Consider the following 14,684-nt stretch of genomic DNA (forward strand, 5'->3'; position numbering starts at 1 on the left):
CAAGGGAGGAGAGCGACGCAAAGGGAGGGAGGGCGGCCGCCGCCACTCACCGCAGCGCAGACCAGATAGCACTCGGGCCGACCAGGCTTCGCCTTAGAAGGCCGACAGGAGCTCGCGGCCTGAAGTGAAGGTTTCCGGAAATACGGCGCCACCCGGAACGGAGGCGTCCCTCCTCCGGAAGTAAAGCTTCTTGCTCTCGCGAGAATAGTGAAGAGGCGTGGTGTGACGGGCGGGCTTTTTAGTAACCGTAGCGACGCGGGAGGCGCTGTAGACTGGTAATCTCTGTAAGTTGCCGGGGGCCAGTGGCGAGGTAGTGAAGGATTCGTCCATCACATGTTATCTGTTTCTGTTTCTGTGGAGAATGAGCTGCTGGGGAAAGACTCCACACCTCACCCCTCGTCTCTTGGTCGCGCCTTGTTTTGTCCTTCGGTGCTCTGTGCGGCGGGGTCCACGCGTGGAGGAGTTCCCGCAGGCCCACCCCTTGAGCCAGGTTGCAGGACCTGCTGGCCCACTTTCCAGAGACTGGGGAAGTAGCCTTGAAGCCGTTGGGTCACCCTGTAGCCCTTCGCAAAGCCTACACGGAGCCTGCTGCCGGAGACCCCGCCATGGTCTAACTGGTTTATCTGAAGTGGCGGACTCTTGTGGCAGTCTGATGCTTGGATGTAATGGATATGGTTCGGGTGGATCGCTGTATTTTCTCCTGCTGGTCCTGGTCTGATGGGCAAGCAATCTCAACTAGGATCTGCTCATTTTATTTCTCTACTCATATCAGGCTGAAATACAGGAGAGTGGACACAGCAACGGGAGTACTTTGAAATATGCGTTGTCATTACAAAAAAGAAATAATTTTAAACTTCAGCGCTATAACTAATAGTGGTAGTAAACGATTTTTCCTTTAGTAAGTCTCTTCAGATGCTGTAATATATTATAGATAGGGTGCCTCATAAACGCCAGAAATTTTCTCACAATTCTGGAGGCTGGAAATCCAAATCAAGGTGGTTTTGGTGTAAAGTCTTATTCATTCAAGACATGACGACACGGACTAGGCCACCAACTGTGGCCAGCCCAAAAGAGTATATTCTTGTCCTTAGGTCTGTGTTTTTCTGCTCCTGGCTGCCATGAGGTGGACATTTTTCATCCACCACGTCCCTCTGCCATGATGTTTGTGCCTTGCAGACAGATGATATGGACTTAACCCTGTGAGCCCATGAGTCAAAATAAACATCTCCTTTAATTTGTGGTTGTGAGGTATTTTGTCCTAGAAAGTGAAAGTGACTAACATCCAGTCTTAGGTAAACTATAGTCTCCTAGAAAATAAATTAATGTCTCCTCAAAGACTTGTTCCTGTTACTGTGCTAGCATGGGATGTGTGTGGGGAAGGCCTGTTACATGTACCCCTGAGGGAAGTACAGCAGGGAGAGGAAGTTGAGATGGAAAATTCAACTTTATTGTTCCTGTGTTGTTTAAATGTTTTACTCTGCATTGCTTTTGTCATTGTAAAAGAAGGTCAGACCATTTATATTGATAAAGATAGTGTAAATGGTATAATAACAGTATACACCTTGGTCACAGGGTCTTCTGTGGCTGTTCCAGTCAGATCTTTCTTAGTTCTATGCAAGCTGTGACTCACAGACCTTGTGACCATTCATTGTGATGTGTCAATGTCACTGGAATAAAAAAGTCTACCAAATTAGTAAGGCATAATGTCTGTGGGTGATTGGCTTTTAAGCCGGCAGACTGAGGAGGGAACACCCCCTAGTTTTATGTGGTACTAGTCAATAGACTTGCAGTGGAGAGTGAATATCAATGGAGGAAGAAGGAAGTGTGTCTGTTTTGAAGAGCTCCAGTCTTTCTGGGTGCTTGGGCCCTTTCCTGACTTCACCTTATACATCCGTCTCCTGGTCTCTGGTTTCTTTGACCTTCCAATACAGACTCGCATCTGTGTCCCTTCAGTGAGCTTTAAGGCCTTTGACCTTGAACTGGTGCTACGTCTTTGATCCCTCTTGTTCTGCAGCTTTTATTTTTGCAGCTTATCTTTGGACAAGACTACCTGGTTCTCCGGCATGACTCTTCTGCCTCTGATGCCGTAAGCCTACTTAATAAATCCCCTTGCATAATTATATAATTGTTATATATGTTTTAATGATTCTCTTCCAGATAATCCTAACTAATCCAGAGTTCTTCCATCCATTGTCCGTCTTCTTTAAGTGCTGCAAAATCTCTCCACTTAGCTAGTGGTGGGACAAAGAGAGGAGTCTCACATGGAAGAGTTTTATGGGCCAGGCTTGTAAGTGTCTGCATCACTTATGTCCATGTGTTACCTCTCTTTGCTGCCATGGCCAGAACTCAGTCATGTAATGTTGCCTGACTGCAAGGGAGACTGATAATTTGGATTAGTACTATGTCCCCAAAGAAAAGGGTATGTTTGGTGAAAAATGAGCAGTCTCCTTTTCGGTGGCCAAATAAACATACCTTGTCAGAGGGACACACCTGATCAGGGTGCCTGGCCTGCTCAGCACACCTGCCCTTATTGTGCAGTTCTCCACTGGGTCTAGGTGTGGTTCTTCATGGTCCCAGGACCTGTGAGCTAAGAAGGCAGCCTGCTGGCTCCTTCACCAAGGTGCAGCAGTGAACGTAAGCAGTGTAGTTGTAACAGATTCTCTTTCATAAAGGGGTGGCTGTAGAGGCTGGTCCATTGGAGCTCTGAAATGCTGAAGATAGATCTGGGAGAGCTTTCCCAGTAGAACCCAGGTTTTGTCTCTAACCTTATTTTCTGAACTGTTGGTTCATGCTTGGCTGTTTTCTTGCCACAGCTGCATCTGATGTGGCCAATGAAGATAGGTCCTATGTGCTGCTACAGCCCACTTCCTGGAGCAGTGGGCCTAGAGGTAGAACTGGTGTGTGAAGAGCTGTCAGTGTACTTTTACTCTGTTCTGCATTTCTTTGGCCTTGTGGTTTTCCTGAGAGCATAGTGGGCTCTGAACAGTTTGTCTCTCCCGAGCTCAGGGCTTAAACCTCCCCGTCTTCCTTCCTTGGCTCATCCTCAAACCTGCTTTTTTCTTTTAACACACTTATTTTCCTCGTGGCCAGTAACTACAATCAGATGGAACTAAAGGTAGCCACCTGTCATGGCTTATCTCTAGATGTCTCCCCAAAGCCTCGCACATACGTAGATAGGACTTTTCATTCTGCTGTGCCACCCTGCCTTGGAACCAGTTTGACTATGGACTGAAATCTCTACAAACTATGAGCCAAAATAAACTTTTCCTCCTTTAACGTGTGGGAACTGGGTATTTTGTCCTAGCAATGAGAAAGTAACTAAGACACTACCTTGGTTTCATCTTGCTGGAAGGCTGAGTCCTGATGACCACTTGGGCCCCTCATGGACATCTGAAGGTATTTGGGTCCAAGCCACATGTAAGTGTTCTCCTGTGTGGTTTTTTTTTGGTGCAAGAAGGCCTCTGGGAAGCTAAGATATTCCTTCTATGTGGGTAGTTGCAGAGATGGCTGAAAAAATCAGTGGTTTTCTAGGAAACTTTTTGGATTAATTTGCTAACAACAACCAAATGAGATCCTAGGTACATTTATTTCTCTTCAATTATTTTTCCCTTACATGTGAGGGAAGTACTAAGGTTCATATAAGAAAGTGATGCAGGCCTTTGCTACTGCGTGAACTGCCCTGTGTGACCTTGGTCACATGCTGAGTTCTTCTTGTCTTGGGTGACAGCGTGTACCCAGCGTGCAGATTGCCATCCAGGAGGAAAACAGACCTGGTACTCGTGCCATTCTGTGGTGCACTCAGGTCTGACACTGCCCAGTCTAGGGAAGCTTTCCTGACAGCAGACCCTAGGTCCAAGCTCCTCATGGCCTCTTCCCAACCTTTCCGTGTCTGCAGCCCAGTCCTTTTATCTAACGCTGTTGAGTGTGTGGTGAATGTGAACTTTAGGAAAACCTAGCTCCAGAAAGGTCCCAAGTGGAGCCTGAGAACACTCTTAAGGTGTGGGTCATGCATAATTTATGATTTTTATTTTTTAGTTTTTTAGAAACATTTAGATGAGGTTTCACAGTTGCCCAGGCTGGTCTCAAACTTGTGATCCTCCTGTCTCAGCTTTCTGTGTGGCTGGGATTATAGGTACGTATACCACACCTGGTTGAGAATTTATGTGCCTTGAGGTGCACTTTTGGAAGCTTTTCATTGAAACGAAGCCTCCCTTTTTATCTTGAGTTCTTAGTCAAGTTTTGTTGAAGTGATGATGCTTCAGGTACAACTGGTTTGAAGATGTTAAGACCCTGGACAAACTGGTGTGTGGTTAAGAAGAACCTGTATGGTGAGCTTGGCAGCTCAGGTACTTGGGTTCTTTGAGCTGCAGTGCTTTTGGGAGGCACAGGATATCAGTGGTCCATACTGCTGGATGGACATTGCCGGGCTTCTGAGTAGTAGGGCCCTTCTGTTGTCTGTGAGGTGTCCTTTGTGACAGCTGGTCAGCCAGTTGTTCTTGTCTAGAATCCCCTAAAATTAGATGGGGGTGGTATATTGGTTGCGGTTGCTTAACCCCAGCATCACACTCTGATTGCCTTCTCTGCTAGTTCCAGATGGCTTAGCAGCTGTGCAGCAGGGGCTCAGCAGATGACAGCAGGTGCTTACCAGGTGTGCTCAGCAAATGCTTAGTTGCTCAGTAGGTGTGTAGAGGGGCTCTGATACTTATGGTGCCAGTGTGGTGACCAGCAGGGTGGTCAGGTAGGGAAGGCCTGGTATCCTCTCTGCCGTCGCAGCCACCATATGATGCCAGAAAGTTGAGCCTGTATTTCTGCATGTATTCCATGACTCTACCCCTGTCTCAAGTCCTTCTGTCCTGCAGTGGATTGAGGCAGTGACTCCTGGGTCAGTGCCCATGTGTCTGAATTTACTTTTTTATGGAAGTACTAAGAATGAAAAGGGAAAAGTCTGAATCATTCTTTATTTCAGTATTTTACTTAGGCTTTGTGAAAATCTAACCAGTGAGTCACTGGTTATACGCCTGGGGTGACCTAAGTTTATGGTAGAGAATGCTAAGAAATACTTGCGTATGTGCTGGGCGGACTGAGAGATCTGCTGGACCACCTTGCAGTTTACCACCCGCCGCCAAGACGTGGTGAAACAAGACAACAGCTTTGGTATAGCAGTCGGTGTCAGGAGCATGATTTTGAACGCTGTGTTTCTCACACTCGGTAGAGCTAGTGCAGGTTGTCTGTAAGTTCTGGTTTTCACTTCACAGTGAGGGGACAGGCGAGGTCATACAAGACCTGTGGAGTGGGCAGTCTGGGATTGAATCCATGATGAGGGTGAATGAATAAGGAGTGTTTGTCTAAGTTACATATCACACCTACCGTCATCATGTGTGTGTTTTATGTTTTCAGATTGAAGATGGAAGAACCCCAGGAGATTTTTCCTACTGGTGGCTATGAGAGTGAGATAGTGATGGAAAAATACGTGGTAGACTCCAAGGAATGTGCTTCTCACGTGCAGCTGGCCTGCAACGCACAGTTCTGCGCCTTCCCTTTGGATGGAAACCAGCTCTGCCTGTGGGGCTGCAGGGACCCTGCTCACCAGGTACTCAGCAGCTCGTGAGTGTTAAGTCTTAAGCCCAAGGTTGTGAAGGCCCTCCCTGTGTCTGCATTTCCGGATGCCATTTAGGTGACATTCTTTTCTATGGATTCAGCTGCCAAGCAAGGAAGAAAAGTGTTGATAAAGCCACAGTGTTAAGTTCGTATTTTTGGAAAATCATCTTCCTGGAATTTCGTTATTTAAAAACACCTCTAATAACAACATGAGCAAGACAAGTTTTGTCATAACACAGACAAGATTCCCACATTTCACGTTGCCAGCCTGACCTTTCCCTGCAGTGAAGCACACAATATTTAAGAAAAAGCCCTCTGCGTGAAGTGCACATACCTGGCAGCCAGCCCAGGCCGGGCCTCCTAGCCCCTCCCCACAGGGCAGGTGCAGGTCCACCCCTGACGTCCAGCAGCAGAGGTCAGCTTGCTCTTGCTGAGCAGTGTGTAAGTGGAGCCGTGCACCTTGGACTTCTCCAGTTGGGGTCTCTTCATTCAGCATTGTGTTTACAAGGCTCACGTCACTTTCCCTTCATTGCTGTGTAGTACATTGTCGGAACAGACCACAGTCTACCTGTTCTAATGTCAGTAGGCGCTTTATTTCCATTTTTTGGTTATGACTATGCTTCTTTACGTGTCTTATGTGTGTGGATGTATGTGTGTGATTGCTGAGTTTCAGGGGTGTGTGCACTTAGCAGGTAGTGCGCGACTGGCACCAGTTGAGTTCTGCAGATGGTGTGTGAGCGCTCCCTGCCTCAGCCTTGCTGGCACTGAGCCCTTTCATTGTAACTGTTGGTGGGCAAGTGAGGCTTATCTTAGCTAATTATAACATCACTGACTGTGAGTGAGGTTCACTACCTTCTGCATCCCTACTGGTTATTTAGACACTTGCTTTTGGTGTGTGTGTGTGTGTGTGTGTGGTGCTCTCTTGCCACTTTGCTACTGGAACATCTGTACTTCTCCTGTTGGTTTGAAGAAGTTCTTTGTATGTTATAAATAATAAAAGCTCCCTGTTCCTTTAGTTTGCAGTTTCAGAATTATTATTTTGAGATTCATCCACGTTGTTGCATTTACCAGAGCATCCTCTTTTTTTCTCTGTTGAAGGAGTCCCATTGTATGATATTTTATACCTTGTTTATTCATTTTCCTCTTGGGGATATTGAGATTACATTTAGTTTTGGGCTATTACAGATCAAACGGGTATGGATTTTTATGTTTGTGTTGTTTGCGTTATAAATGTCAGCTGGCTCATACTGGCTAGCAGTGACCCTCAAGTCTCCTATATTCTTGTTGATTTTATGTCCACTTGTTCCAGCAGTTACTGAAAGAGATTTATTTACTTATTGAGACAGGGTCTCCTATGTAGTGCAGGTTGACCTTGAACTCAAGGCATTCCTCCTGCCTCAGCCTCTCCAGTGCTGGTGTCACAGGTGTGTGCCATCCAGCTAGAGAGACGGGTGTTTAAATCTGTGACTCTAGGGGCTGGGGATTTAGCTCAGCGGCATAAGCACCTGCCTTGCAACAGGCGGTCGTGAGTTCGATCCCTAGTACTGATAAAAATGAAAAAGACAAAAAAAAAAAAAAAATCTGTGACTCTAATTGTGAACTCTTCAGTTTCTTTCCTCTGAGATTTTGTTCTGTGCACTTGGAAACTCTATTGTGGAGCACATAGTTGTTTAGTACTCTGTGTCTTCTTGATGCATTGACCCCACTTATTCTGTGTGACTTTTATCCTTGGTGCTGTTCTCTGCATTGACGTCTTCCCTGGCTACTTCCTGTCCAGCAGCATTAGCGTGTTGGATCTTTCACTTTCCCCACACAGCCTGAATGTTATTATTACCATGTATTGTTTTTTTTTTTTTTCTCTGTGTGTGAAAAACTCCCTAGTACAAGAGATTCAAGCATCAGGAAAATATCTCACACACATAGCAGGGCAGGAACGTTTCGGTGCTCCTCAGATTTTGTGTAGCTCCTCAGATTTCCTTCTGCTAGCATTTTCCTCCTTCTTGAAGCAGATGTGCTGATAAATTATCTCAGCTTTTATCTGTATGAAAATGATTGTTTAATTTTGCTTTGTTTTTGAAAGACATTTTTACTAGGTAAAGAATCCTAGGTTGACAAGTTTTTCTTTAGTATTTTAATATTTTGCTGTACTGTCTTTCCAATGACAAATGTATTATTTTTATGAATTTGGTTTGTCATTTTTTCTCAGGCTGTTTGTAAGATTTTAAATTTCCATTAGTTCTGAGCAATTTGATTATGATATGTCCAGGTGTAATTTTTTTATCTCTTACTTTTGTAGTTCTGTGAGATCATAGTTTTCATCAAATCTAGAAAAATCCCATCATTTCTTTAAATATTGTCCCCTTTATCTTTTCCATGTTTTGCTTACTTGTGTATTAGGTCACTTCAGGTTTTCCACTGCTCTCTGATTGTCCTTCCATTTTACGTATGTGGACTTTTCTCTGTGTGTTTCATTTTGTATAGTTTCTATTACTATTCCTTCAGATCCAAACATTCTTTCTTCTGCAAAGTCTAACATGCTGTCAATTCTTTGAATTTGTTTTTAGTTTGCATCTGAGGAGATAATTATCTTTTTTTATAACTGGCATTGAACCCAGAGCCTCACACATTCTTTACCACCCAGGGCCTCAGACATGCTTTACCTGTGTGGTACAATGTAGCCCCCTTTATCTGCAGACAGTGTTTCACTAAGTTATCCAGCCTGGCATTGAACTTGTAATCCTCCTACCTCAGCCTTCCAAGTAGCTAGAATTACTGGCTTGCCTCCCTTGTTTAGATTCAGTTTAAAAATCAATCTTCTATGTATCTATTTAAGTTATTAAATGTATGGGCAAAGCTATAACTTTAAAAAGCATTTTGTCTAACTTTTGGGTTGGTCTGCACCATTTTTTTGTGCTGCGTTATTTTTCTTTGTTTTTGATTGAATGATCTCGTCTCCTTAAACAGCTGCTTGCTTTTGATTGACTGCTGGACATTGTAGATGAAAAAAATGTAGCATTAATTTGAGACCCTGGGTGGCTTCATCTCTTCCAGAGACAATATAGGTTTGCTTCTGGTTATTGCTTGTGCTAAAGTCCCAGACCATCCTGTCCTAGTCAGAGAGCATGATAATTCATAGCTGGCTCCAGTTTTTGTGAGAGCAGTTCTTTTTTTCACTTGGTCTTTGGTCTTTTATACTTTTTCGGCTCCTATTCCAACCCTGGGTATTATTAACATGTTCCATCCACCCACGTTAGTATTCCTAGCAGAAATTTGTTAAAACCTGCTTACATTGTTTTAGAAAAATGTAAAGATCCCAACATTCAGACACTCACCTCTGCATCAGAAGTACTGAAGAAGTGACAGTGGCCTTTGTCATTCTCTCAGTAGGATATGCTTTTAGCTCCAGACATGTCTCGGGTCCTCATTGGCATTTGCTAGAATGCTGGAGAGTTGACTTTATAGTGCATTTCTTGTTGGCACAAGTGCCCCCCAGGTGCTGGAATCACCTTCTTTAGCTTTCTTCTGTGTGATTTTGGTATCATGATTTTCTAGCACCTTTATTGCTTTCTGATACTGTAAAAAAGTTGCTGTTGTCATTATTATGATTTGTTACAACTTTTCCCAGTATTCTTAGCCAAAGACTTGGTGTGGATGAACCAACCTTCTGTGACCAGAAGTGGCTCTTTCTTTGTCCACTTTAGAATAATGTCCCTGTTGTTTATCTGTTGTCAACCTATACATGCATCTGCTTACTGGAGCCAAATGGTCCCGACCTGTCTGCATCTCTTCTGCCGTCCTTTGTACTTCCTTTTTTCTTTCACGCTATTTTTTCAGTCTGTTGCACTAATTCCACGTGTGCTGTCCTTTCCTCTGTCCCTCTATGTCCATTGGTCATGGAGCCTTCCATCCGTCTGCTTCTCTCATCTCCATCATCACTGCTCTGTGTTTGTCTTCCCTGAACATTTTGCACATTGCCATCTGTCTTCCCAGCCCTCTGGGTCCCCCTTTAGTCTCTCCTCCATGCTTGTATGTTATGGTTTATATCCGATGTCCCCTAAAAACTGCATGTGCTCAGAGACAGGGCTGGTGGAATGTGATTGGATTTTGGGGGTATTCAGCTGGCTTGGGGTGCTGGGGGTGGGGCTGGAAGGGCATCTTTCTCCCTTATCGCTTCCCTTCTCTCTCTGCTTCTTCCTGCCGTATTTGAGCAGCTTTTCTTTCACTGTGCTGCTCGCCATGCTGCAGACATGGATTGAAGCTTCTAGAATGTGAGCCAAAATAAACCACTGCTCCTTTAAATTGCTGGTGCCAGGTATTTTGTACCCGCAACAAGAAAAGTGAGTTGGACACTGTAGCTGTGTTTTGTTCCTCTGCTCTGACACCTTTACTGGCCGTCAAACTCCATGTGTGTCAGTGCCAGGCCTCTGGCACCTGCTTCCAGCTTCACCTGGCTCCCGAAGGAGCCAGCAGCGCCTCCAGCCCACTTGCCTGCCAGGCTGGGTGTGTCCTGGCTTAGCTGCTTTCCCTGTAGTCCACTCAGCTGATTCCCCTTTGCCTGTAGTGTGGACTTCTCACGCATTTGTTTGTTAACAGACTCTAGAGAAGAGGGAAAGACACCGCCTATATCACTGTCAGAGATTTCAGTGACCAACGGACTAACCTGAATAGATTGTCCACAAGTGCCTAAGCCAGACTTGGAACCACTGAATTCAAATGAGTACAGGAGATACATGTGTTTGATAATTTCCTAGGTTTCCTAATTTCCTAGGTTTTTGAAGTTATGCATGTTTTATTTTATTTTTAGATATTATATGTAACTTCGATAGTTTTGTTTTTAATTTTTTAGCTTCTGATTCTACAAGGACACTTCCAGTCTATTACTGCGGTAGCTTTTGGAAACCAAGAGACTCCGCTTCTCATCTGTTCTGCGTCACAGGATTTTGTTATGTTGTGGGACCTGGAGGAGTGTAGAGAAAAAATAATTCAAGGTAAATGAAAAGGCACAAATCATTTAAAAAAATATGGAGTCACACACGTCGACTCTCTTGATCATGTTGGGGTGTGGGTCATTTTCTTCCCCAGCTGTGACACATCTCCCCACTAGCCTTCCTGACTTTGGCTCTTTGACTGACACAGCCTGGTTGGGTGGGGATTATTCTGAACGTTCTCCTGTAAACTCTATGTCGAATCCTTTGGAGAGCTGCAGCAGGCCGCAGTGTTTCTCACATGCAGTGTCCTTGGGCCTCTGCTGTGTGTTATGCTCGAAACTCACAGGTCTGGAAGGCAGACAGAGTGTCCCAGGGAACCCCAGGCTATGAAATGTGGGAGCACCAGTGGGCTAGCGACCACAGTAAGAGCACCAGTGTCCTCTCCTTACCGGGAAGCTGGGTTCTCACACAGGGGGCCTCAGCCTCCAGGTAGCAACACACCTCATCCTTTGCATCTTTGACGAACAATTTCAGACAACTCATGTATGCTATTGTGTGTAGATAGAATTTATTGCAACTTAATACTGAAAGAGAGACAAAAAAAACCACCAGTCTTTTTGGACCAGTGCCAAGATGGTAGTTACACGGGATGTGGTCTCGTGTTATATTTTTATGATTAACTGGGTATTTCAAGGAATAAATAAAACCAGGAGTGTTGACCTACTTCAGAGAGAGGTAGGTGCCTGTTTGCTTTGGAGGTGAGTGTCTTCCTTTAGTTTGTTTTGAGACCTTGAGGTTTTTCTGACTCCTCTGTGCTTTGGATTCTCTACAGGCCCTGAACCTTATCTGCCATTTGATTTTTTAATACTTTGTTTCTCATAAGTTGAACTTCAATATTTAACAGTGATTGCCTAGACAGTGTCACTCAGGGCTTTCTAAGAGTACTGAGTCAGAGACTCTATAACATCCTCTAGGACCTCAGAGGGAATAAAAGTGGTGGCCAGTTGATCACACCGTGAAACTTACAGCAGTCATCTGTGGTACAACACAGCCGGGTGGGCAGCACTGCCAGGAATTCTTTTTGTCACTGTTGCATATAAGGGCTACCCAGGTGCAGCAACCAATCCAGCCAGCGGGCAGCCAGGACCACAGACTGCTGCCACAGAGTCAGCGAATGCCACCAGGGCAGCCCAACACCTTCCAGGCCTTGAAAACTAATCAATTTTTTTGATATAAGACGATGGTATTTGGACTCAAGGGGAGCCCAACCCAAATATTTGGTAGTGTTGGGCATGGCATACAAGGATTGATTGTGTTGTTCCCAGCAAAGAGGAGCCGTCTGACTCTGGCACCCAGTGGTGGGAGAGAGCTATCCACAGTCATCCTGGTCATGATTATTATTTCTGGCCAGAGAAGGGAATGGGCCTTGTAAAAGAAGAGGCTTAGCATCTCTTCAAATGATAGCATCAGTTTCATTCTGTGAGAAGTTTCTCCCTTGTGGTCCGGGGTTGAATCTCTGAGCCACTGGTATGTGTCTGTCTGAATGAGTGGCATCTGCAATATCACAGACTATTTTTGTTCTGCATGTATAGCATTGTAGTTTATTTTAGTCATGGCCCTAGAGTGGTGAGACTAAGCATGGCAGTCCTGATGTACAAGAAGTGAGGGGTACCCCGTATCCAACATGCATCACGTTTTATATCCAAGCAGGAAAGGAGTTGGCTTCTTCACTGTACCAAATTTGGGATAAAGCCTATCAGAGGCAAAAGACAAAACATAGTGAATCACAAAGGAACAGTAATTGAACACCATCTGTGAGTGCACGTCTCCTGGAAGCAGAAATGAACAGGAGGGTAATTTAGGAAAAGTGAGATTAGGAGAGTACTCAGGTCCATACATGGAGCCCTCTGCTGGAAGGTGGCCGTGTGGGTGGAGTGAGAGGTAGGTCTAGCAGCTTTGCTAGGTGAGGTGGATAGTGATATGGGCAGAAAAATGACGGACTCCAAAAAATTTTAAAAAGTACTTTATTAGCTGAACTCATCAGCAATACTGTCCCCTATAGCAGTCAGGAAAGTGTGTGCCTGAGCCAGGGGCTGCAGGGAGTTATCAAGTAGCAAGTCACAAGGGGAGGGGTCAGGATCTTAGGATCAGTTTGTCCCCATAAAAGGAACCAGGCAGGCAGAACAAGCAGTTACAGGAACCAGGGAGGCAGGGAGAGGGTTACATGGTGGGTATGTTACAAGATTGCAACTTGACTGGCAATCACATAAGTTTTACAGGAAGCTAACAAGTTATAAGAACAGCAGGTTTTGGGTCTTGAGCTTATAACTCTCCCCACTGCTTTTGGTCATTAAGTTAAATCTTTGACTCTGTCACAATCATCTGTAGGTAACTGGTTAATCCTTCCTGTCTAACCATGAACATTTTAACAGCTTGCGGTTGGTCCTGGATGTGGTTTGGAAGGCACTTTATACTGTATGGCCCGATGGTTAAGGCAAGTAAAAAGAGAACAATTGGTCCTATTAGAGCTGAGAATAGAGTGGTCATCCAGAGGGACAATGAGGGCAGGTTTTGGAATCAGATTTGGTCAAGTTGTCGTTGTTGCTCCCGTTCATGGAGTCTTTTCCTAAATTTGTTTATGTTATCTCGTATTTCTCCAGAGTGACTGGCGTAGAAACAGCAAGCCTCTCCTAAGGCTACGCACAAACCACCTTTTTTATGAATAATAGGTCTAGGCTCCTATGGTTTTAGAGAACTATTTCTGCCAGAGACCCTAGGGACTCTCCCAATTTGGATACAGAATGTTTTATAATTGCCAAATCTTTGTCTATTAGGGCACTTAGTTCTCGGTAGTTTTGGTCACCAATTATTGGGCTTGTTGCTCCCAATGCTGTGGCTCCAGAGAGACCTAGTCCCATCAAAATTGGTATTAATACAGGGACTGCTTAAGCTGTCCTAAAGAGGTCAGATTCTAAATTTAAGTGTTTTTTTCTACTAGTGTCAGAATACCAGTAAACTTGGGGAAATACATGTGCAAGAATACATAGTTCAGTATGCCTAGTAAATATATCAAGCATGGCACAAGGAGTTAAGCCTGAAGTACAACCAAACCAAGATTCTATAGGGGTTTCCAGGTGTTGACTCGGTGCATAAGAGACATTGGTTATTACAATAGAGTCAGAACATAAGTTTGCATAGGGCTGGAGTTGGGGTTATAGGCAGCAGATCTGACACAAGTTCTATTACCTTGAATATTTCCGAAGGTAAGGATGGGTCATGTTCAAGAGACAAAGCAACCATTTCCCAACAAGCAAGAGAAACCATCATTATCAAGAACATTTTGACAGTTTGAGTCTTAGAGGGTGTTAGTCTGAGTAACAGTCCACTGATCTGTGTCCTGGGTATCTGGAGGGAGGACCTTGATGTGTGAGTGATGTATCCAAGTAGGATTTCCTGCTGCTTTGACAGCCATAGGGGTGCTGAGGATGATGGTGTACGGTCTGGTTCAGCAAGGTTCAAGAGAAGAGTTGCAGGAACAACACTTAAAGTAACTCTCAATCTCCTGGTCTTGTGGCCGAAGGGGCCTCTGGTGTGCATAGCTTGCCTTGGTGGACTCTGAAGAGTTGGTGGATGGAAGTCAGCACAGGTTGAAGAGCCTGCCTGGATTTAATTAATCTGTGGTTAGCAGTCTTGCCAAATGGGTACTACCAAGGTGGGGAACGAGGGGTGGTGGTCTCCCATAGGCTGCCTCAAAAGGGGTTATTCCATTTATATATGGAGGACAATGCATGCGCAAGAGGGCAAAAGAAAGAAGACTCACCCAGTTTTCACCAGACTCTACAATCAGTTTGCTAAGCATGTCTTTTAAAGTTCGATTCATCCTTTCAACTTGACCCGAACTTTGGGGATGGTAGGCACAATGAAATTTCCAATTAGTCTGTAATAACTTAGCAACTTTATTAGTGATGAAAGCTATGAAAGCCGGGCCATTGTTGGACCCCACAGATAAGGAAAGGCCAAATCTAGGAATTTCATATAAAAGCTTTTGACAACAATCGAGGCCAATTCAGTCTTCATCGGGCGTTCCTCCATCCATCCAGTGAAAGTGTCCACCAGAAACAGAAAATACTTATGTCTGTGTAGTCCTGGTTTTCCCAT

At 44.7% G+C, this 14,684-nt stretch overlaps 1 protein-coding gene across 1 annotated transcript in view; it reads left to right on the top strand.

The window, feature by feature from the left end:
- Window positions 1–290: 290 nt before the first annotated feature.
- Window positions 291–14,684, top strand: part of Wdr27 (WD repeat domain 27) — a 241,592-nt gene continuing 227,198 nt past the window's right edge. The window contains exons 1-3 of the mRNA XM_063253857.1: window positions 291–2,086; window positions 5,398–5,590; window positions 10,445–10,586. Of these exons, the coding sequence (XP_063109927.1) occupies window positions 2,064–2,086; window positions 5,398–5,590; window positions 10,445–10,586 (358 nt within the window). The 5' untranslated portion in view covers window positions 291–2,063. The remainder of the gene's footprint in view (window positions 2,087–5,397; window positions 5,591–10,444; window positions 10,587–14,684) is intronic.

Source organism: Cavia porcellus, unplaced genomic scaffold (assembly GCF_034190915.1).
Source record: "Cavia porcellus strain 051 isolate PalLab524CR breed Dunkin Hartley unplaced genomic scaffold, mCavPor4.1 scaffold_7, whole genome shotgun sequence".
NCBI classification, from domain to species: Eukaryota; Metazoa; Chordata; class Mammalia; order Rodentia; family Caviidae; genus Cavia; species Cavia porcellus.